The sequence below is a fragment of the Podarcis pityusensis genome (genome assembly GCF_964106645.2).
Source record: "Podarcis pityusensis genome assembly, chromosome: 2".
Classification (NCBI taxonomy): Eukaryota; Metazoa; Chordata; class Lepidosauria; order Squamata; family Lacertidae; genus Podarcis; species Podarcis pityusensis.
Genome location: NC_138029.1, coordinates 54275523 through 54298730, shown reverse-complemented (window position 1 = coordinate 54298730; position 23208 = coordinate 54275523). Strand labels below are relative to the sequence as shown.

The following is a 23208-nucleotide window of genomic DNA, read 5'->3' as shown; positions in this document are numbered from 1 at the left end:
GCTTATAGCTGGGGCTGCTGCAATAAACAGCTGTGCAAGCCTTTGGGAGACAGAGACAAGAGAGGGCATCAGAGGAGGGAGGGAAGGAAAGAGGGACAGAGGTCAATGTTGCCTGTGGCACCCCTGACCCTCATTCTAGGCACCCCAGGGTGCCACAGCACACTGGTTGTAAACTGCTGTCTTATGCCATGGTGGTAAACCTGTTCCCTTTTAAAGTGTCGCTGGTTACTAACTTAACTGCCCCTTTGGAAGAAAGCTATATAGCACTTCCAGCAATGGAAGCTAAGGAAAATCTTGAGGGTTTGATTTTAAATAGTAATACTAGAAAACTATAAGGAAATCTTATTTTTAAATTTTACCTTAAAAACTGAAACATTTATTCAACAGTCTCCAGTGGCTGATGGTTATTGGGGGGGGGGGGACACACAAAGCAACACAATCCTATCCATGTCTGCTCAGAAGTCCTACTGAGTTCTATGTGGTGTATATGATTGTAGGCTTAAATAGCCAACACACGCAAATAGTAGTTGTAATTGTTTTTTTGCCAAGCATAAAGCAACACTATAGATAACACACTGGGTAGAATATTTTATAGTGAGATTACTGGAACTGACAAGCAGCTTAGCAAGAACATGCCCCGCTTGCTTCTCATAAAATGTTCCAGTAGCTCTGTCAGCACTGCCGTAACAGCTAGGATGACAACACCAGGCTCTTTCTTTCTTGGGACCTGATGGGGTAAATATCCTTGCTTCCACATTATGGGCTGCAAAAAGGCATCACAGCAGTCTCTCCCTACTAGAGTGGATCCTAACCTGTGTTCCCATCTCTAGTTTTGTTCCATTTTTGGCCTGCTGTAGTTGGTCTTTATTTCCAGTAGTTCCTTATTTCGTGAAACTTCTCTTGCTCTGGCTGTTTTATCTTAGAACAGCAACATGCACTCATTCATGGAATGCTATAATCTGATCTGATCGCTAAGAACTCTGCAAACATTTGGCTCTCTGGTGCTGTTTAAAAACGTATATCACTCCAGTATTTCTCCCTTCCTTGGCCGACCCACCCCAGTCTCTATTGTCCAAAGTCTCTGGCTTACTCCATACATAGCTCAGTATTTGGATAGGTATGCTGACAAAGGATTTTAGAGTTACACTGTGCTATTCTGGCCCTCTTTCCAGGTGCACCAGATTGAAATAATAAAATGAATATATAGTGGGATTTACTCTGGCAGTTAGTTCTAGTGAAAGATGAGGGAAACCAAGTTTATTGATATCTCTTTTACTGTTCATTGTTAAAGTGGCATCAGCATATTTTGATGGCATCTTCCTGGTTCTGGAATAGACTTCCTCATCCAAGCTGACAGGAATTTCCTGAAAAGCACTACAAGACCTCTCTATTCTATGCAGGGGGTAGGGCAGAGAGAAATCACTGGCTAGGAATAACAAAAGCAAGCAACATTTTAACATTTTTTTTAACATAGATTCTATAATTCAAGTTATTATGGTTTGTTTTTACAGTAATTGATTTTTTAATACAGTGGTACCTCTGGTTGCGAATGGGATTCTTTCCAGAGGCCCATTCACAACATGAAAAGAGTGCAACCCACAGTGGCGCATCTGCGCACACGCGGGTTGCGATTCGCCGCTTCTGCACATGCGTGTGATGTCATTTTGCACGTCTGCGCATGCGCAAGCGGCAAAACCCAGAAGTAACCCTTTCCGGTACTTCCGGGTCACCGCGGGACATATCCTGAAAGAACGTAACATGAAGCAAACGTAACATGAGGTATGACTGTACTGTTACCCACTCTGAGGCTTCTGGGGGCAGGCAGCTACAAACTGGAATAAATTCCTGAAACACCTCCACCAACTGAAGCTATATTTACATCAGGACTGCCTACTGGATACCTTATTAGGGAACATTTATCAGACGCAGAGACAATTGGTTGGGCAAAGTAAGCAGGACTGCTGAATTAAAAGTTTCTCTCTTTGGGATGGTGAGGGGAGGCTCTATTCTACTCTTCTAATGTTGCGTGAACTTTCCTTCCATCTCTCACAAAACTTTTGAAAAGCCTTCCCTTTCAAACCAAATGTTTAACGCACCTCGATTTAAAATTGGTAGGAAACCCAGAGGTCAGATAAGCTAAGTGGGAACGAACACAACAGAGTGGGAGGCAGAAGATGACACCAGACACTTGCTGCTGGGCTGGCTTCAGTTGTGGTTGTTCTTCATGTACCCATTGCATTTATAAATGTTGTGAGCTGCCAGTCAAACAGTGGTATATAAAGCCACTAAATGAATAAACATAAAACTGGAAGCCAGTTCTAGCTTAGGAGCTACTAGACACCTGTCTTCAGTTTAAGGTAATGGCCATAGCAATAGCATTTGTAATATAAATCTACTTGTTCAAAGACTTGGTGAGAATTCCAGTTGCAGTTAATCAGTTTTGTCCCACTCATTTCAACTGAGAATTAAGCATATGCTAAGGGCAGCAATCCTATAACCCACCTATAAGGTAAAGGTAAAGGGACCCTTGACCATTAGGTCCAGTCATGGCCGACTCTGGGGTTGCGGCGCTCATCTCGCTTTATTGGCTGAGGGAGCCGGCGTACAGCTTCCGGGTCATGTGGCCAGCATGACTAAGCTGCTTCTGGCAAACCAGGTAAAGGTAAAGGGACCCCTGGCAGTTAAGTCCAGTCGCAAATGACTCGGGGGTTGTGGCGCTCATCTCACTTTACTGGCCGAGGGAGCCAGCGTACAGCTGCCGGGTCATGTGGCCAGCAGGACTAAGCCGCTTCTGGTGAACCAGAGCAGCACACGGAAATGCTGTTTACCTTCCCGCCGGAGCGGTACCTATTTATCTACTTGCACTTTGTGCTTTCGAAATGCTAGGTTGGCAGGAGCAGGGACCGAGCAACAGGAGCTCACCCCGTTGCGGGGATTCGAACCTCCAACCTTCTGATCGGCAAGCCCAAGGGGCACAGTAGTTTAACCCACAGCACCACCCATGTCCCACCTATACCTGAGAGTAAAACCTATTGAGCTTAGTAGATTTTATTTCTGACTGCTGTACACATGCCTTGCTTGCTTACTTCACCAAACCTTTATTAGGCATTACAGTGTACGCTTGCCTATAATTGCCCTGTAAATCTCTTTCATTGAAATAAGTGGAATTTGTGTAGGCGAGCCTAGGCATGTTTATTCAGAAGTAAACCTCACTGACCTTCAGGTAAAAACTGCACTTTGGATGGTTTATGTCCTCAGGTCCTATTCTGCACTGTGTTCATAATGTGCTTTTTACCCTTGGAGAGGTCAGGCTCTTACTGAAAATAAATATAGCATATTTTTCTAAATCCCGGGTTTAATCTGACACGAAATTGATTTAATGCTTACAGTTCATTTTCATGCTGTGGTTCAAGACATGTTATAGAAAATAAAATTATGACTGTTGATAAAACCTGCATGTAAAAAGCAATTTGGTATTATTAATGGCCATGATCCAGCCAAAGGAATGTCCTTGTATACTTGCATTGGGATCAATGGGAGAATTATGAATATGGGAATTGAAAGTGCTCATTTCTGGATGTAATTTGGTTTGCTGTTGCTTTATCTCGAGATTTGCATTATATTTTGTACAGTATTCTACTTTTATATCACCCTAAACCTACAGAAGTCCCACTGTTCTCAGTGGGGCTTAAACTAGTCCTAGGAAAGCATTAAACACCATGTGCCATTTTGATTACCTTTCATTTCGCTCCTTTGCATTTTGCACACACAAAAGCAAAAGAAGCACATTTTGTGCATTTAAGGATAACCTGAAAGCTATTTTAAGCTGCTGTGATAAAAACTTCAGAGGTATAAAAAGAGCTGAAAGTGAATCCATTTATTCCCTGTATTATCCTGGCATTATCTTAGGATACAGGAAACCCAGTCCTAGCCATGCTTATCCAAAATGAAGCCACAAAGGATTCAAAAGGACTTACTAACCAAATAGGTGATCACAAGCAAATCACAAGCGATTACCATGTTGTATATCTCTTCTGGCATGAACAAAAGGCAAAGGCCAAACTCATAGGGCAGGACTGATGTAAGCACCGGGTGTTGGTGGTCTCTTTCCACCTCCATTTTCTGATTTAGATAATTCAGCAGTGTGGACACATAGAATATTACTTGTTTTAACGGATGTCATTTTTATATTACTGTAATAATGCAAACACCAATAAGGGTATCATTATGTTCTCCATATCCACATGAATATGATATCTCCTCCAATCTGTTGGGCTGGTATATTCTTCTGAAAGTACATTTTCCACTCATGCCATGGCTTGGGGAAGGGGAGTCATCATTATATGCCTTTAATTAGGTCTACAGAGATTGGTAAGAGCTGCCATCAAAGCCATGCAAACATGTCACTTCATAGTTCAGCCTGGTATCACTTTGCTTACAATATCTGAGTTTATAAATACCGACTTAGCGAGTGAGATGAAAGAATTAAACAAAAGGTTCCCCCCCCCCCTTATTAAGAAACCATCAGACGGCTAAGCTCTTCTTCCAGAATTCCCTTGGATTTCTATGGCACACGTTACCTAACATATCAACTTGAAACATTTATTTCTGTAAACTATGGAATACACAGACTGCCTGTTTGTCCTAAAGTCATTATATGAATCCTTCCATACATGAGCAACCACAATGACCTTGGTGTCTAACAGTCTCATCCAAATGACTCACCAAACTTCCTGAGCTTAAAAAAATCTAATAAATGTTTGGTTGATTCCAAATCTTTACTGGTAAACAAGAAAAACAATGCAGCAGGGATGAGGAACGTGTTACTCCCCAGCTGTTGCTGGACTACAGTATATCTCTCTGCACTAAAACAGATTAAAATTACTTCAATTTTCTAAGCATCTGGGTATGCTTGTCTAACCAAGAATGAACAATGTTTTTAGAGTGGATATGGCTAGAACGCAACATAAGATGATCATTCTGAAATATGGTTTGGGAACAAAACAGAATGTACTATTTGAAGAAAATTGGGTATCATTTTAAGGTCATTTTTGTTTTTAGGATCTGATTAAAGATGATGGAGTTGATTAGCGCTCCTGCTTTTAACAACTGAATTGATTAATCAATTATAATCTAATTTACATAGTGCAGAACCTCAGTGAAGGTCTCATTTAAGAATTCTGAAAGAATGGGAAGCTTCTCTTAAGCATAAGATAAATGGCTGCAAAAAAGGGGGGGGGGGAGAGGACACCCGGGAGAAACGTGGTAGCTCGGGGCATGATGCAGGCCCAGCTCCACTCACAGAGTCAGCGCATGCTGCTTGCATCCTTGCTGGCCACCCTCTGGCCACTGTGAGCCATGCTGCTTTTGGGAGTGGTGCGCTGGGCTCTGGGGTGCTTGGGGTTTGCACGCCACCTTGGGCTCTAGTGTGCCACCCCCAAAGATAAGTGCTGCCGAGAGCACCCCACCCTCGCCTCTCCTAGCTACACTACTGCAACACCTGTGCTCAGAGATCTGCAATGGTTGTTGATCTGCGAGCCACATAATATCCGTTCCACATTTGTAAGAACTTGGTCGCTTCGTGTGGCGGCGGAACTCCCTGCCTAATTGAGAGCAAGCAGGCACCTTCACTGCACGATGTTAAAAACATGCTTGTTTAGACAAGCCTACCAAGCTGAGGTAGTTTTTATGTTTCAGAATGTTAACTTTTATTAAATAAATAAATGTGTATTGGGGGATAGAGAAACCTGTGGCTTTTGCGTGGCTAGAATTCAGCCTACTGGTCAAAAATCCATCACATCCTTTGCCTCAATCACATTTGGCTTCTAGGCCTGCCCACGACTGGCATGCACCTCCCCCTAATGTCAAGAAGGAACGCTGCCCTCGGGCTGAAAAAAGGTTCCCCACTATAAAAACAGTTTATTGGATTAGAATGATGCCCCATGTGACCCACGTAACCTGCTCAAACACTTAAAAAAAATTAAATACTTGGATAGCCGATATGGGGACAATTAGAGGCCGATCTATTGCCTATCATTTACTTCCATCTTCTAGTCATAAATTACCAAGCTAAACTAAAGTGGCTTTAGATGTAAAGATTAAAGACAACTCACTATTGGATTGTGCTCCTAGTTCTACCTATTGCTGCTTTAACATTTAATTAGCTGTAATTATATGCTATGGTCTGCTTGCATTCCTGTCTTGACAGCATCAATCTCCGCAATACTTAAACACTCATTTAAAGCTCTCATAGGGAGGGCTTCTACTCTCTGCTACATGGAAAGAAACAAAATCTACACTGGGGAAAAATCTCTAACACTGCTTGTAAGTTTTAGAACTTAGATTCTTCTTGCAAGCACCTTCTATTATGACTAAAGAAAATGTGATTCTCCCCCTTCTATCTTTGTATAGTATGACAGTCTCAGTATTACTTCAATGGGTGTAGCGGGGGGGGGGCAGAGAGGAGCAGCTGCCCACCCCATAATCAATAAAAATACATAGCAAACTCAGTTTCTGCCCCTTCCAAACAAAAATCCTGACTACCTCCATGATTACTTCCTGTACACTCTATATCAGTTATTAGAGTGTGGCATCAATGGCAATTCATAAAAATTCCTGACAGCAGATCATGCAAACTAGTAGTAGAGAAACTTGCCCCAGAATGGCAAAAGTTCCTAGCATTCTCCCAGGCTCCAGAATCCTGAACATTACTTTCCCTTCCAGTCTTCTCAAGTTGAAACCTTGGCAAAACAGATTGCATATACCTGATCTGCACAGCTAACCTCCCATCCTCTCCCCAATCTGTAAACAGATTTGCACGATATGTTTTCGATGGAAACCCGGCCTGCAAAGGAAGTACGGTAACTAAGGTGTGGGGGATCGTAGTCCTGCAGTCCAGAAGACCTTTCCGATGCTGTAATGTTTTGCACCATTCTCCTTGATAAATGGCTGACTCGCCGGGAATATCGGGCCGCCCCCCACCCAGGCCCCACCGATTCCTCAAATCTTGTCGCAAGGCAAGCTTTTTTGCTGGCACACCCCCCCCCCCTCGCCCCGAGCACGCACTGGCTGCAAAAGGCAATGTCAGCAGAGACAGGGAGGAAGGGGGAACGGAGCGGGGGGGGGGAGGCTCTCCTCCCACTTTCCCTCTTTCCCCTCCCCTCGGCTCTGAATCGCACCTGGCGTCCCACCCACCATCCCGCCGGCGCTCCTCTCCGACCTGTACCTTCCGTGTGGCAGCTGGAAGACAGGATGGTGTTGGGAGGTCTGAAGAGGTAAGGCAGGTAGCGGGAGAAGCATTTCATCTTCCGGCGACAAATATGAAGAAATGAGGGCTGAACGCAGCCTCCTCAATCCATGAGGAGGAGGAGGGATCCTCAGGCTGGCCAGGGAGGCTACATGGTGGACGACGGCGCAGCGCGGCAGCCCTCCCGGCAGAGCTGCAGGGCGGCGGGAGCGAAAGCGCCTCGGCGGCGGCGGCGGCGGCCGGACCCCATTTTGCCATCAGCGCCCGCGAGAGCCGCCTCGCATTTCTGCCCGCGCCCAGCAGCGCCAACTCCGGAGCCCCCCGGCGAGCGGGCCGACTCCGAACGAGGCTCCTCATTGGCTGCGGCGCATCGGAGCAGGATTTGCTGACTAAGACCCTCCCGCCTGTAAACACACGCGCGAGGCGACCGGAGAGCGCCTCGCTCTGCTCAGCAGGGCGCGGGATCGTGTCCCGGACTCTGCGGAGAGCCCTGGGCATCAAAAGACGTTTCCTCCGCAGGGGAAGGGGGGGGAACCTGTTACAGAAAGGGAAATTCCTCCGCACGTTTAAAGGTGCTTGGCTGGTCGAGAAGGAGCTGCCCGCCCTTCCCACCGCTCCCCTTATATTTTGGGGTGGTGGTGCTGGAATGGCTCATAGCACAACATGGCCACCGGTAGAAGTTGTTTAGATTTTCGGGAGGGAACTAACTGGAGAATCTGAGTTCATGGATGTAAAGTAGGGCCTGTTTCCAAGTTAGGGCACAGAGGACTGCAGCTGTGCAGCGCGAGCCCCTGTACGTTTACTCAGAAGCCCTACTGTATTTCATGAGGTTTACTCCTAGGAAAGTGTCACAGGACAGCTAACGAACAGTGCATATCTAGCCATGCATGCTCGAAATTAAGTCCTGTGTGACTTGTTCGCTTGGAACCGGTGATACTTACCTTCCAGGTAACATGAATAGGGTTGGGCTTCAGGAGAGGGAAGAAACTTAAAATCAAGGGTCTACAGTAGACTTTGGTCAAATGTTATAACCAGCCTCCACCTTGTCTATGCAGAAATGTACATAGGGATTGCAGTTTCAATTACTTTTAGCATCACAGTTTTGTGCTAATATTTACTTTACACAGCATAGAAGAAATAAGAGCACGGGGGGGGGGGATAATATTTAACCTCTATATAGCGCCTTTCTCACATCCAAAATTTTGCATATACAGTTGTAGCTCGGAAGTCGAACAGAATCTGTTCCAGAAGTCCGTTCAACTTCCAAAACATTTGGAAACCAAGGCACAGCTTCCGATTGGCTGCAGGAAGCTCCACTTCCAAAGAACGTTTGCAAACCGGAACACTCACTTCCGGGTTTGCGGCATTCGGGAGCCAGAACGTTTGAGTCGCAAGGCGTTTAACTTCCAAGGTACGACTGTATTTTCTTAAATAATCTTCACACCCAGGTGAGTCAGTGATATTACTTCCATAGTACATATGAGACAGTGGAAGCTGAAAGTTTGTTACTTGCTACCTAAGGAGGTTGAGGCAAGGGAATGACTGAATGACTCCATGGTGTCGAAGGCTGACATTCTAAGCCACTGCACTAGATTGTTTTAAAGATATTCTAGAAAGGATTTTATCGCAATTACATTGGTTTATCCCTGGTATTTGCTCAGAAAGATCAATATGCCCATGGGACTTCTCTTCCTGGTTCTAATGGCTTTGGGGGTGATATTGGGGTGAGGGGAGGCTATTCCCATCACAGTGTGCCATAGTTGCAAACCTGCTTCTCCTTTCTCATTGCAGAAATTTAAAATTTCAGAACCATGCATGCTAATTGCTTACATACAGTTAATATTGCATCTAGTTTGACCCTAAGGAACTTATCACCCTCTTGAATTCTACAGTGCAGATCCAGGACATGCTGGTTGAATATCTTCTGGGTTTTCTTGACACAAACAGGAATGTGCTTAGCAGCCGCGTGCATAAGTAGAAATGTGATTGAAAGAACAAGTATGCAATAAACCAAGTATTAATGCATCTTGAATTGGCACTTAGTACTTCACACAGATTATCTTAAATATTTTATATACACCTGGATATGAAATTATATTCAGTCAATCTCTTTTTCCTTTTTTAGTACCACTCAGAGCATTGCCTCCAGCTTTCCTGACAAATAAATGTGTAATATCAATTCAAGGAAATTATCACTGCTTGGATCTCATTTGTTTAGCACTGTCAGCTTTGAAATTACCTACTGCATTTGATAAATGGAAAGTGCTAAGAAGGACTTCCCTAAGACATTGTTTATGCCATTGTTTGGGGGAAATTGCTTGAAATATCTCTTTGGAAACTGGATTAGAAGAGGAAGTAGTATTGAAAGAAAGCATAACGAAAAATATGTACATTTGTCTTCAAGAGTAATATGAATAAATAAAAATAAATAAATAAAGGGTTGGTTTCCAAGACACAGGATCTCAATACTTGTTCCAGATCAATACTGAAATGGTTTGGGTTTAGCTTTAACCTGAAATATATGGGGGGTTTGTGTGGCATGGGCATAGCCAGGATTTATGGGGTTTTTTTGTTGGGGGGAGAACCTCAGTCAAGTATTTTTATTGATTTACTTGATTTAGGGGTGCAGCTGCCCCCTGCCCCCCTTGGCTACACCCATGGTTTTTGGTCTACCCTAGAACACATTTATGGATTTAAATCTGCTCCCCTAAACATTGCCTGTCCTCTCCCTCCACCCCAAGCTACAGTATATATAATTGGTGGTTTAGTTTTCCCTTGGAGTAAATTCACTCTACTTTAAAATCATATTCACAAAAATAGCCATAGTCTCATGGTAGCTGGCTCTTACTTAATTATTTAGGCTGAAATTTTAGGTTGCATTAACTAATAGCACTTTACTCTCTATGCAAACGGCAGAGTGCAAACTGTGAAAGCAATTAGCAAGCAGCATAAAAAAGAAGCCAATGAAGTTGGGCTCACAGCCAAATCCAATGATATTGTAGAGTCAGATATCCAAGGTATCCAAGATTTTAAAGGCTTGATTCCCAGCTGTCAGTAATATGTTACAAAGTTGTATACATATACAGCATACAATAGCATCCAGAAATCACTAAAAAATGAAGGGTTGTCTGCTAACACAAGAGCCCTTACACTAGCAGATGGCAGAGTTTAAAAGTTGTGGAACAAAGGACCCCATGCAACTGTTGGAATAGTGGAAGCTTGTTGCAGGTATCTTCAGAGAGCTTTTGAACCCTAAGCAGAATGAGACCCCATTTTGAGAAAGCAGGCTAGGATCTGACTCCAATGGAGGTGTGGCCGGATCCTTCAGAGCAGCAGCATGGGAGGAAAAATCTAATGCTAGCATCTGGACCAAACAGGCCTGAGTCCCTACCTTCGGATCCTGCCCTGCCTGAGGAATTAATCCCCTTCACTCAAAGAACTTGCATCTTCATGCCAACCCATCAATGTAGGCAACATGCCTGGAAGGATTTGTCAGAAAGAAGTGCTCAGTTTCCAAGCCAGGGGCTTGCCCCTTTATAGCCTTTGGAACTTTCCATGGTGCTGACTTGCCTCATGTGCCCAATATTAGGACAATAGAAATGCAATGGCTCAAACAACATGAAATCATCCCAGGATTCTCTGAGCTGTGGGTGAAATTAGGGGAAGGACTCATCCCCTAAACTCATAGCAAATGTGCAGAGTGAGGCCTCCCTTCCACCCTGGAAACTGAAAGTAGGAAATCAAAGACATCCAGTGGAAAACACAAAACAGCAGCAGGGGAATACAGTAGGGTCAAATACCTCTGGCTTGGATCCCCAGTACTCTAGAAGGTACATACCTAGTCTTACTTATAATAGTTTTATTTGTGCCCCAGTTGTCCAAACATGTCATGGAGTGCTGAATAGGTGTGCTAGCAGTAACAAGTACAATGAGTTCCCATAGTGCAATAGAGCTCCCCCTGTCTCCTCCCCCCTGCACCCTTCAAGTCAGCTCTTGGGGATTGGAAGAACCCCCAGAACAGCACACAGAGGGAGATTATTAAGTCGGGCAAGCAGAAATGCCTGTGCTGATGGAAAAATGGCCTTACAGCAATGTTGAATTCCACCCAAAATTAATAGAGATGTATAGCCTGTGGTAAATGATATACATTGATTAACATTCTTGTCCTCCGTAATGCAAGTAGAAACTGTGTGCCAAAAAAGGTGGCCTTCCTCAAACTCCAGCAAGCCAGCAGTAAGAGAAACCTCATTTCAACTTCTAGCTCTCACCACTTTAGGCCTGCAACAGAGGAGATGAGAAGGGCCATTGTGACGAAAAAGTTGGTTTTGCTGGACCGGTTGGATCAACAAGTGTTCTTTCTTTCTTTCTTTCCCTGCCAACAAATGGTTAATGAACGGCAGCCTCTGATTGGCTGTGGTTCCAGGAGGGAGAGTTTAAAAGGAGAGGTTTTGAGAGACGGTTGGTTGTTTGGTTGAGAGGGTTGGTTGAAGTGGGTTGGAATTGAGGATGGGAGATAGGTAGGGAGACAAGTTGAGGTAGAAAGAGTTGGTTCTGGAAAAAACCAACTTCCACTCTGAGTGTATTGTGAAGGACAGAGTGTGGTGTCCTGTAGGAGGAATAGACCAGAATTTTACTGGGAAGCAGAGGCTGAGCCAGGAAGTAGGAGCTGGAAAGGAACAACCTACTTGGGACTCAAATCTAGTCTGGAGGGGAGAGATTCTTCTGAGGAAAAGAAGAATCTCCCAAACCCAGTGAAGGGAGGGGGTGTGGAGAGCCCTTTGGTCTATTGCTTAAGGTACCTCAGGAGCAGGATTGTTAATGGGTGTGTATAACTGAAAGAAAGTATCACCGTATAAAGGAACCAAACCTATAACGCAAATACAACTCACAACAAATTAAAGTATAATCGTATTGTATGCCTGAAATAACCTCAGTTCAAGCCATTTGTGTTATATACTATCTTGCCTTAAATAAATCTTTTTTGTTTATTTAAAGAAAACCTGGCTGAGACTCCAACTGACTAAATATTCCCTCACAAAGTTCCCCCACAGGATACTCTGGGCTAGAATTTTAAGAGGAAAGGAAAAGAAACCTTCGGATAAAGTGCTGTTCAGTGAGGTGGGGGCAATTTATCTAAATGAGAGCGGGCCCAACAGTGTGAGAGAGAAAAGTGTCATCGCATATTAATTGGTGGCAGCGCCATGATCCGAAGTTAAAACGCACACAGCAACATACCCAGAGATATAGAACAACCAGTTTAATAAATGTTAAATATTTGGGGAAAGTCAGAAGCCCAAGGCAGTATAAGTTCCTCAACTACGTTTATTCAACATTTGGGAGTGACAACAGCTCACTCATAGGAAAACAGGAATCGAACTAACGGGACGACACAATAATAATGTTGAGCACGAACTGACTGTTGACAGTTGACAGTTGAAAGTGCATGCGCTTGCTTGCCATTAGAATGTTCATCTACCAACGCTTATATGATTGGTTAGAACACGCCTTGTAACCTAAAATGTGTTAAACCCAATACATAACAATAAAGTAGTGAAGTTATTTTATTAAAAGGAGAAAAAAATTCTGTCAGAAAATAACCAGCAAGCGCCAAGCCAAAGAGACTCAGGATGACCCAGTGCTGGGAGCTGCTGCATCTGAGGAAAATCCTAATACAGTACTGAATTAGAGATGATGATACTAAGATTAGAAATGGCTAAAGTTGAAGCAGAGAAAGAAAAACAAAAGACAGCTGACATTCAGCTAGCACAGAAACAGACTGAGAGAGATATGGCAGAGAGAGAGAGCAGACTAGCTCATGAGGAAAAAGAGAAAGAAGGAGATGCCAGATTAGCCCAGGAATACAGAGAAAGAGAGGCCAAGATGGCCCTTGAAAAAGATATGTTTCTTTTAAAAATGGAGGAAATTAAGCTGAGAGCAGAACTGCCGCAACCCATGTTGGGGGGGGGGGGGGATTTTTCCTCAGCTAATATAAAAAGGTTTCCAAAGTATGTAAAAGGTGATGGTGTGCAGGCATTCCTATTTAGTTTTGAACGGACTTGTAAAGACTTAAACATTCCTGAGGGAAACTGGATGCTGTACTTGCGCCCTCAGATATGTGGAATTTTGAGTGAAATATACTCAGATCTCAGAGAGGATGAAACCTCTGATTACCTCACATTTAAAGAGAGAATGAAAGTGCACTTTGGTCTGACCGCAGAACAAAGTCAAAGCCTTCCATGTCGTTGGTAGACTCCCCAATGTAGACTATGTGGTTGGTTTAAACTTGGAAGGTGGACATTGTGATGTTTTCCAAGTAAACATGCTTAAACCTCGGCCCAGTATACCTGAAGGAGCGTCTCCACCCCCATCGTTCTGCCCGGACGCTGAGGTCCAGCGCCGAGGGCCTTCTGGCGGTTCCCTCATTGCGAGAAGCAAAGCTACAGGGAACCAGGCAGAGGGCCTTCTCGGTAGTGGCGCCCACCCTGTGGAACGCCCTCCCATCAGATGTCAAAGCGATAAATAACTACCTGACATTTAGAAGACATCTTAAGGCAGCCCTGTTCAGGGAAGTTTTTAATCTGTGATATTTTACTGTATTTTTGGTTTCTATGGAAGCCGCCCAGAGTGGCTGGGGAAACCACTCTGGGGTACAAATAATAAATTATTATTATTATTATTATTATTATTATTATAAACCTTATTATGAACAGGGCAGAGGGAAGGATAAGGCAATTGCGGATGCCCTGTCACAAAACCTTTAGATAGATAAAGGGACAAACAGGTGGTGCCAGGATATATGTTTATTTGAGATGCAAAAGTTTGTAATGTGGTTTAAAGTGTATTTGAAAATTGAAACAAACCCCCAAAGTGTTTTTTAGTTCCTGCCCATTGCTGCGTGGAGGCTGGTGTATGCAACCTCGCTTATGCAATGAGGGGTGGGACATGTGACGGAAAAGTTGTTTTTGCTGGACTGGTTGGATTAACAAGTGTCCCCCCCCTTCTTTCGCTGCCAGCAAATGGTTAATAAATGGCAGCCTCTGATTGGCTATGGTTCCAGGAAGGAGAGTTTAAAATGAGAGGATTTGAGAGAGGGTTGGTTGAAGTGGGTTGGAATAGAGGTTGGGAGATAGGTAGGGAAACAGATTAGGAGACAGGTTGAGGTAGAAAGAGTTAATGCAAGAAAGAGTTGGTTCTGGGGAAAAAACAACTTCCACTTCTGAGTGTATTGTGAAGGAAAGCCTCCCTTGCCCTGCAAATCATCTGGAATCTATACCCATGTGAGATCTGGCTGGTAGAAACTTTCTCCATTTCAGGAGCATATATTTCATCAGTTGTTTAAAGGGCGGGGTGCAAAGACCAGAACAGTTATCCCTTCAAGTTTGTTCCCAAAACGGCAGGCGGCATATTCCGCTTTTATTGTGAGTAGACAGAAGGAGAGAGGGACATGATTTGACTGTAACATGTCCCAGAACTACTAGGAACAAATAGATCATTGAGTGCTGCAATGCCCATCATTCCTGATCACTTTTTAGTACTCTCTCTTTTCCATATCTTATGATAAGAAATGCAATAAATTGTATACAGTGCAGTAGTTAATATGCTAATATAGTCAACATGAAGAAAAAGAAGAAAATTACCCCCCTCAAAAAAAAAAAAAAATGTGAGGAGAAGGATTTCTGCATTTGCAGAAAGGTTCATGCTCCCATTTTAGTGACAGTTAATTAAGGCCTCCTTAAAACATACCTTTAAAAAAAGACACATCATTGCTACCTGTTTGCAGCATAAGTTATCACCACAAGAAGAGCTGGAACAAAGTCATCATTGACTAAGCAGTTAGTGCAAGAAAACAAGTTCCTTTTCATTTCAAGAACAAAAGGAAAAGTAAACCCACCTTCTGTGACCCCTGTGTCAATAGTTCCTTTCACTTGACTGAAGCACCACAGCACATCTTGCATGAGGTTCTCAAATCCTGCAGATAGACACGTCGCCCCATCAAAAAAATGAGAGAGATAAAATGAGAAAGAGGTTCAAGTTTTTTTTTTAATTAACAAATGCAGATCTATGTGTAGTCACTGCCTTGTTCTGAATAAAATGAAGGAAAAATGTGTACTCACCTGGAATCATTCTGCAATGCAAAGATATAACCTAGCTCCCTGGGAAAGTAGCAACATTATGCCCACATTGTGAATTGCCTTTCTGTCTGCTTTCTTCGTGCCATCTGAGGCTATTTTGAAAATGGTGCAATCGGAGTCAGCTCCCAATACATCATTGGCAGCATCACTGTGGAGTCAGGAGGCCAGCAGTCACATTCTTTATCACAGCCTCTCTTCATTGGAATACTAACGCAGACACAATAATTTCTGTTCCATCTTATATAAAAAAGTGCAACAAAATAATAGCTGAATTGTTGTTTTTAGAATAAAATCAATGTTTAGTCTTAGATTTAAAGGGGCTAGCTATCCCCTCTCTCTGCTGTATGCGACTCTTGCTTCTTCCTTTCCCCTCCCCTCTGTTGTGACACATATACACACACCACCACTGGTCTGTTAGAGGCTATCATGTACAATAGCTAATAATTAAACCTCTATGTTCAAAGGCAATTCACATTGCTATTAGATGCTGGTGGCACATAGCAGGAAATAGTTGGCCACTACTGGAAAAAGGATTATCTTTGCTCTGATCCAGAAAGCTGATTCTTAAGTGCAATGAGTGTAATTCTTAAATGCAAGGAAAATATCAGTTCACGTAACCAATTCATTACACATAAACAAGTGTTCATATAGCTTTTCATAAATCAATGTTTATAATGCTTTAGTTGATTGATCTATGGATTAATCTTTGGATTAAGTTGATTAAAAGTTGAAGCTGCTGCAATTTTTAATTTATTGATTAAAATTACTCAAATGCCACCCCCCTGTTTAATTATGACAACTGGACATGTTTCTGTCAGAAGTGAACTACAGTATTTTCTTATCCTTTCTGTATGATTTAACTGTTTATGTAGTGATGATATTCCCTGTTGAATAGCCTCTGCCTTACAACTCACATTTGGCTGATTCGCAATGGATGAGGTCACCCTCCTGTTGTTTTGAAGGGAATATTACATAAATTATAAAGACTGGCTGCTAACCATAGGCCCTTCAAACTGGCATACTTAAACTCAGCAATTTACAGTTGCCAGGAATAGGCCAAAACTGGCATAAATACAATACTAATTCAAAACATCTTTAAACTGTTTCAGGAACATAATGGCCAGATGTTTTAGGATACTTTTTAAAAAGATACTTGTAAATCACAGTGTTTGTGAGGACTCCTCATCCTTGTCTGGCTGAAAATAGTTGTGAGAATGAACTCTGGTGGAATTATTACTCTAAACGCAGCATATTTTTTAATCAATATATGAGTATCAGCACCTCATTATTATTTTTGCCAAAAAACAAAAACAAAGCACTGCTTACAAATATTGTAGTTGATGAACTTTTTCCCCTCTTTATTACACATTTTATAATATTTAAAGGTTTTAAAAAATCAGAGGGACACAGTATGTCCCTTCTACTGGCTCCACATCTCTCCTGCAGTGACCACTCCACACTGGGTCATGATGTGACCATATGAAAGTGTCAGTACCTAAATTTACTTCTTTTACTTTTGAATCAGGGGACTTTGATTTTACCTTTGTTATTATAAAATGTAAACCACCTTGACTTGTTTTACAGAAAGGGTGGTACTTAAATGTAGCAAATAAATAAATGTCCTGGTCACCCCTTTCTAGTAAAATGATAGGATTGCCCTATTAGTAATTCATCAAATCACCAATAATTAGAAAAGGCATAGGCAGATCTTCTTGGCAATGTTATTCAAAATAACAGATTGCAATACCACACTTAAAATTTGAAATCTGCCATTATTATCTTCACTGTAGAAAATGTCATTTTAGAAAAACAAAATGTGCATGGATCCTTGGCATGATAAGTGTATGTGAAGTTCTTTCCCCTAAAATAATGGATAAACATTAATTATTTTCATTATGCTATTCTGAACCCTGTTTTCTCCCTTTATCGTCAATATGATTCCTCCTTGAACTGAGCTTGAGTGGTCCCAGACTATCAGTTTGGAAGCACAATTTGATCACTCAAAAATAAGGTAAATGTATCTGTGTATGGTTGCAGAGGAGGGCAACCAAGATGATCAAGGGTCTGGAAACCAAGTCTTATGAGAAACAGTTGAGGAAATTGGGTATGTCTAGCCTGGATAAGAAGAGACTGAGAGGAGATAAGATAACCAAGTTCAAATATCTCAAGGGCTGTCACGTGGAAGATGGAGCAAGCTTGTTTTCCCTGCTCCAGAGGGTGGGTGCCAAGCTGGACTCTGATCTGAGTCACTGCAGCACAGTTTGGGGGAGAAGGGGAGATGAGCCGCCTCATCATACAACCATACATCTGGCAATTAAATTCCACCTCTTTATGTTATATCTATTAAAATTGTATATTTAATTATCGGTTTCTTCCCTTTCCAGACAAACCTAGAAATATATATTTGCTATTCTTTGAAACATCTTGCTCTGCCTACTATTGGAGTGGTTTGAAATAAAATTAGGCAAAATATTCATTTTTATAACCAAAATTATTCCCATTAGAGAGAGTTTCATTCTTCCCCATAACTCAAGATTTATTCTTATATCTTTCCATGTCTTTACATAATTATCTTGAAATATATTGGAGTTTTTCGCTGTTAACCATATTTCCAGATACTCCACCTATTTCTCAGGGTCAAGGTCCCCCACTTTTAATCACCCTTCTCCTGCCCAGTGTGGCCGGCCACCTGCCTTGGGGCGGTATCCTGTTGGTCATCATGGCAGCCAGGAAGTCCTGAGCCACCCCAGAGCCAGCTGCCTTGGCACAGATTTCAAAGTCTGCCAGCACCAGCAGTCGGGGAGTCCTCAATTCCGCCTGTAAGACCAGCTCCGTCAGCTCAGGCAGGGAGACTGCTGAGCAGAGAGGCCATGGAGGGCAAAGGAAACAGGAACCACCCCTCAAAAAGACCCCAACCCAAAATCTGTTCAGCCCTCTCCACTTTTTGTAGCTGGAGTCAGTCTGGGCGCTGCCCTCCCAGACCAGGTGGGAAAGGCCTGCCAGGCAGGGAGCAGGTCCTGCAGGACTCCCAGCAAGGAGACCTGGGAGGTGTGTCTTGGGCAAACATGGGACAAGGGAGTTCGCTGTCCCTAAGGTGTGGGGCTTACCTTCTTTCAGATTTTGCCGGAAGCAGGCCAGGTCTGGCTGAATTACTGTCTTCTGCAAAGGAAAAAGAATCTGGGTCAGATGACACTACGAACCCCACCATGGATGGGTGCAAGAGAGCACAGAAGCAGCCCCATGCCAGGCAGGACAGGTCTCCCTATGGCTTGGGCCCCAATCCCTTGCCCCAGAGGACTTCCCTGGGCCCTGCAGCCTCCTGGGAAGAGGTGGAAGGACAACACGAAGAAAGGGGGCAGAAGAAGCCTCTGGCCTCATCCTGGCACCCAGGGATGCACACTGCATCTTCTGCATTAAAAGTCACTGGGGAGTGTGCTTTTGGGGGGATGGAAGTAACCAAAGAAATGAATACAAGAAGGCAAGATACTTACTCTGAGGTGGGGGAATCTTTGTGAAATGGCCAACAGTAGAGAAATGCTGCTAGCTGCTAGCTTCCTTCCCTCCTCACTTCCCCAAAGGGCATAATATGGGAGGTCCTGCGGGAGGAAAGAGTGCCTCAGAGTCAGGGACCAGTCTGGACCAAAGTGGCCCTCCGCTGCCCCCATCACAGAGTCCCTGGCACTCCCAAATCACGAGGGTTGCCAGTTTTGGTCTTGGGCCAAATTGGGGGCCAAACGGGACAGGGGACTCCATGCCCCAGAAATGGGACAATCCATTGGATAAGGGACAGGGGGCAACCCTAAAACCACTCCTGATGCCATCAGGATACTTACAGTGAGCAGTTGGAGGAGGGTGCCAGCAATGGGGGCTTCCAGAAGGAGACCCCCCAGCAGTCTCTGGAAGTGCTGCTTCAGTTCCTGTGGGAAAAGAGAGAAGAGAGGTTGAGTGCTGGGTTAAATCTTGCAAGGGTGTGAGAAGAAGAAAGAGCTGTGCAAAGGGATGTCAAAGCAGAGGACATACATCTTTGACCTCCTCCTTTTCTGCACCCCCAAGAACAGCCTCCATTGTCATATGCAGGATAGCACTGATCATATTGCAGCTGAAATGGGGTCTCATGAAGCTGGAGAGAGAAAGGGAAGCAGTAAGACGCTGCCTCCTCCAAGTCTCCCTTGCCCCTTTCTCCCTCCTGCCTGCTCTTGCCCACCCAGAGCTCCCCCTGGAGTTCTGCCCCCCACCCCACAACCCCACCCACTCCAAAGACCCCACTCACCTCAGCTAGAGGAGGGCCTCCAAGGCCAGGGCCAGGCTCAGGGGGCGATCCCTGAAGCGCTCCAAGTGGCCAAAGATGTCCTGGAAGAGAGCAGAGGAGGAAAGTCAGCTCCTTCCAGGGGTCTACGGAGGACGGCTTCGACCCCAAACGCCAGGGGATTGGCAACCCCTGCCCTAAGCCAGAAGGGTCCTCCTCTCTGGCAGATGCACAAGCCCTTTCACAAAGCCCCTCCCTTCCCATGGGGGTCCCTCACACCACCCATTACTCACCATAATGGCTTGGGCCATCTCCTGCTTACTCACCATGATGGCTTGGGCCATCTCCTGCTTGGAGCACTTCAGGGTGTGGAGCCCCCTGAGCCGAGCTGCCTGGCAGTTCTGGATGACCTCCAGGAGGTACAGCTGATCTTCCTCCAGCAGCTGAAATGCAAAAGTCAGGCTGTCAGTTCCTCATGGGGGGAGGGCTCCTCCGCATCTGAGAGTGCAGAGCACAGAGTGGAGGGCAAAGAGCCCGGGCAGCAGGGGGCAAGTCTGAGGGATCCACTCCCTGCTCTCGTTTTATCCAATACTCACCCCTAGGGAAGGGATGTGGAACCCCAGCACATCCCTAAGCCCCTGACTATTCCAATAGTTTTCTCCTGGATTCCAAGTCCTACTACAGGTGAGGGGACACCCCAGCCCCCCCTGCTTCCTCCATCAGACCCCACAAAATGGCATGGTCGCGGGGGGGGGGGTGTTCCAGACTGTGGCCCAAATGGACCTTGGGTTGGATCCAGCCATCTGGCTCTGTGCATCTTTTGACTAGCTGCCCTCCAAGACCATTCCTGCCCTCCTCTGTGCCAAAAAGGAAGGCCATTTGCTCACCTGACACCATGGGCTTCTCCAGGCCTTGTAGGGGGGCCACCCTGTTGCTGCAGCTGATCAGGCATCTAAGCACCTGAACCTCAAAGAGACGAGCAGCCCCAATTCTTGGGGGGTGTTTGTGTGTGAGGAGGGGCATCTGGCCCAATTCCTTCCATCTCTCTGCAGTTCAGTGACTTGAAAGGGCATCACCAGAGCTGGATAGAGGCAGCCCAGAGCATGAAGGGCTGGCAGAGAGAGTAAGGAGGCCCCAAGTGCTATGGGTTCAAGAGCTCAGCCCAAAGGAAAGAGAGGCATTGCCAGCTGTTAAAGGGCTGCTCTGCCTCATCTTCTTAGGATAGCCCTGCCCTTCCTGAAGAGGGAGGAGACCCCCTAGGAGGGTCCTCTAAGCATCAAGGCGTCCCAGAAAAGGAAAAGAACATGAGGAAGATGCTGGAGTCTTCCTTGGAGCCAAAGAGACCCCCCAGAAAGGGGGAGATGGCTGATGTCGTAGGGCAGCTGGAGAGATGCAAAGTGGAGCCAGGCAGAGGTGTAGTGGTTGGAGGGCTGGACTAGGAGGACCTGGGAGAGCAGGGTTCGAATCCCCACTCAGCCATGAAGCTCCCTGGTGGACCTTCGGCCAGCCTAGCCTACTTTGCAGGACTGCTGTGAAGATAACAATTGGTGGCAGGGAGAACCATGAAGGCCACCTTGAGCTGCTGGGAGGAAAGTGGGCTAGGAATGTCCTAGTAAATGAGAGGGGAGAGAAAAGGGGAAGACAGGGAAAGAGTGGAGGAGTTGAGCTCTCTGGAGAAGACTGACTGGGTCAATTTCCAGAGAGCTAAGGCTGTGCCGGGACCCCAGGACTCATACTCCGCACCCAAGAGACCAAGAGAAAGGGAAAGAATCCTACTTACAGTCTGTACATTTTGTTCACTAAAAATTCCCACTCTCCTCTCTAAACTAGCTATCTAAAATGCCCACCCAACATTAACTCTGACCCAAACCCCAGCCCTAAGCCTAACTCTAACCCCCACCCTAACCCTACACTTACGCCTAACTACTCCTCTATGCACAAAATAAATATATACAAAATGTGCCCAAATGTGCCCAAAATAAAAATGTAAAATAAAAAATATGAAAATAAAGAACAAAAAATGAAATAAAAAAGTAAAATAAGAGTTAAAATAAAAAGTAAAATAATAAATAAAAATAAATAAAATCAAATGAATCAAATAAAAGTAATAAATCAAATAACAATAACAAGCAAATGAACACCTCTCCTTATCTTCTCCAACCACCACCAACTCCTCTCTCCTCCACTCGCCTCACTACTAACCCACAATGGCTGCTTGCAAGTAAGTGGCTTTTAAGGGAAAAGCAAGAGATGTCACAAAGGAGGGCAAGTCCCTGTCACCGTGGCAACCCCCCATCTGGACCTGTCTCCTCCTGGTAGGTGATGCTCCTCTTTCAGAACTTGGAGGCAGTCCACATCAACAGTAGGCTGCAAAACAGTGAAATTAAGTAAAAAAATTCATTCATAAGAAATTCCCATTGTGAAAAACAGGTTTTAAGTGCTTGTGCTCACAATGTAAATAAACCAGAAAATAACACTTGCAACTGTATCTTATTTTTCCTTCTTTTAATAAGGAAAGGGGAGGGTGACAAGAAATTTTCTGCACCTGGTACCACCTGACCTTGCTACACCACTGTGTAGGACATAAACCAATAGCTTCAAGTTACACACAAAAAAATATTCCAACTAAACATCAGGAATGGACTCTCTCCAAAGGTGATGGTCTTTCCTTTATTGGAGATCTTAAAGCAGAGGTTAGATGGATTTGTCATGCGCTGCTTTAGTTGAAATTCTTCCATTGAGGGGTTGGACGAAATGACCTTCGGAGTCCCTTGCAACTCTACAATGTTATTATTCTATGAATATTACCCTTACAGCTTTAGCTGTGTCTCTGGTTCTCTTACACTGCCATCATTTTCAAGTCAGTGAATGCTCTTGGGCATTACGGGGCATGGAGGGTTGGCAGGGGAATGGTTTGGGAGAGGGAAATCCCTGAGGAGAACGGGGATACAATGGCAGGAAACCGCTGTGCGTGTATAATAAGATAGCAGGGACCGGCAGCGGAGGGACCTGAAAGCAAGAGCCGGCTTTTCTAAGCAGGTGAATTGTCTTGACACCAACGTTATAAGAAAGGGAGGGAGGAGGGGGAGGAGGGAGCGGGGATTGGCGGAGGGGGTTCGGGGGCGGGAAGTCGGCTCCTGCGCGCGGGACCGAGTGTGCGCAGAACTGTTCTCGGGGCGTGAGAGGACGACGGTTGAACTCTGGCGCCGACTCCGCCCACAGTGGGGAGGAGCCACAAGAGCCTCGCGTAGTAGTAGTAGCCGCAGCAGCGGTAGAGGCGCTCTAATGGCGCCCGGGCTGCTGCTTCTTTCGCTGCTCCTGTTGGCGCTGCACGTGCGCTTGGTCCATGGCGACACGTGGGATGCAGGTAAAGGAAAGTTGCGCTGCGAACAGGTGTTGCCGTCGCAAGCATTGCAAATAAAAACACCCACAGCAGAGATCCAGCCCCATTCCGTCCATTCGGGAAAGGCTTGAACTGTATTTGGTGCTAGTACCTGAGGTGATTTTACCTCTGCCCTTTCCTTTCCAGCAGCTGCCCAAGGCTGGCTTAGCCGATCCAGAGCACACAACACACACCTGTCCTG

At 44.8% G+C, this 23208-nt stretch overlaps 2 protein-coding genes and 1 long non-coding RNA gene across 12 annotated transcripts in view; 1 reads left to right on the top strand and 2 right to left on the bottom strand.

Annotated features, from left to right (window-relative positions):
- The window catches only part of PPP2R2B (protein phosphatase 2 regulatory subunit Bbeta), a 250394-nt gene extending 227709 nt beyond the window's left edge, over positions 1–22685 (bottom strand). The window contains exons 1-7 of one of the 3 annotated variants that reach the window (XM_080997195.1): positions 20512–22685; positions 19951–20067; positions 19649–19728; positions 19212–19295; positions 18870–18974; positions 18486–18537; positions 15138–15215 (exon numbers count right to left, since the gene is read on the bottom strand). In XM_080997195.1, the coding sequence (XP_080853321.1) occupies positions 15138–15215; positions 18486–18537; positions 18870–18974; positions 19212–19295; positions 19649–19728; positions 19951–20067; positions 20512–20647 (652 nt within the window). In that variant the 5' untranslated portion in view covers positions 20648–22685. Of the gene's footprint in view, positions 1–7225; positions 7540–15137; positions 15216–15360; positions 16629–18485; positions 18538–18869; positions 18975–19211; positions 19296–19648; positions 19729–19950; positions 20068–20511 lie in introns of those variants that run through there. The other 2 variants (XM_080997196.1, XM_080997197.1) reach the window with 2 other exon arrangements.
- LOC308472430 lies at positions 1231–7214 on the bottom strand. Its single transcript, XR_013983509.1, has 3 exons — positions 6114–7214; positions 3218–3317; positions 1231–1426 (listed from the first exon to the last, which is right to left on the bottom strand). It is a non-coding gene; the product is annotated as an uncharacterized lncRNA (long non-coding RNA).
- A 75-nt stretch (positions 22686–22760) lies between the features above and the next one.
- Positions 22761–23208, top strand: part of LOC308472331 (uncharacterized protein) — an 81573-nt gene continuing 81125 nt past the window's right edge. For 4 of the 8 annotated variants that reach the window (XR_013983432.1, XM_080997073.1, XM_080997074.1 and 1 more), the window contains exon 1: positions 22763–22991. Coding sequence is in view for 5 of the 8 variants with exons in the window: in XM_080997074.1 (XP_080853200.1) it covers positions 22910–22991 (82 nt within the window). In the remaining 3 variants the exon portion in view is untranslated. Of the gene's footprint in view, positions 22992–23208 lie in introns of all 8 variants that reach the window. The other 4 variants (XM_080997075.1, XM_080997072.1, XM_080997070.1 and 1 more) reach the window with 2 other exon arrangements.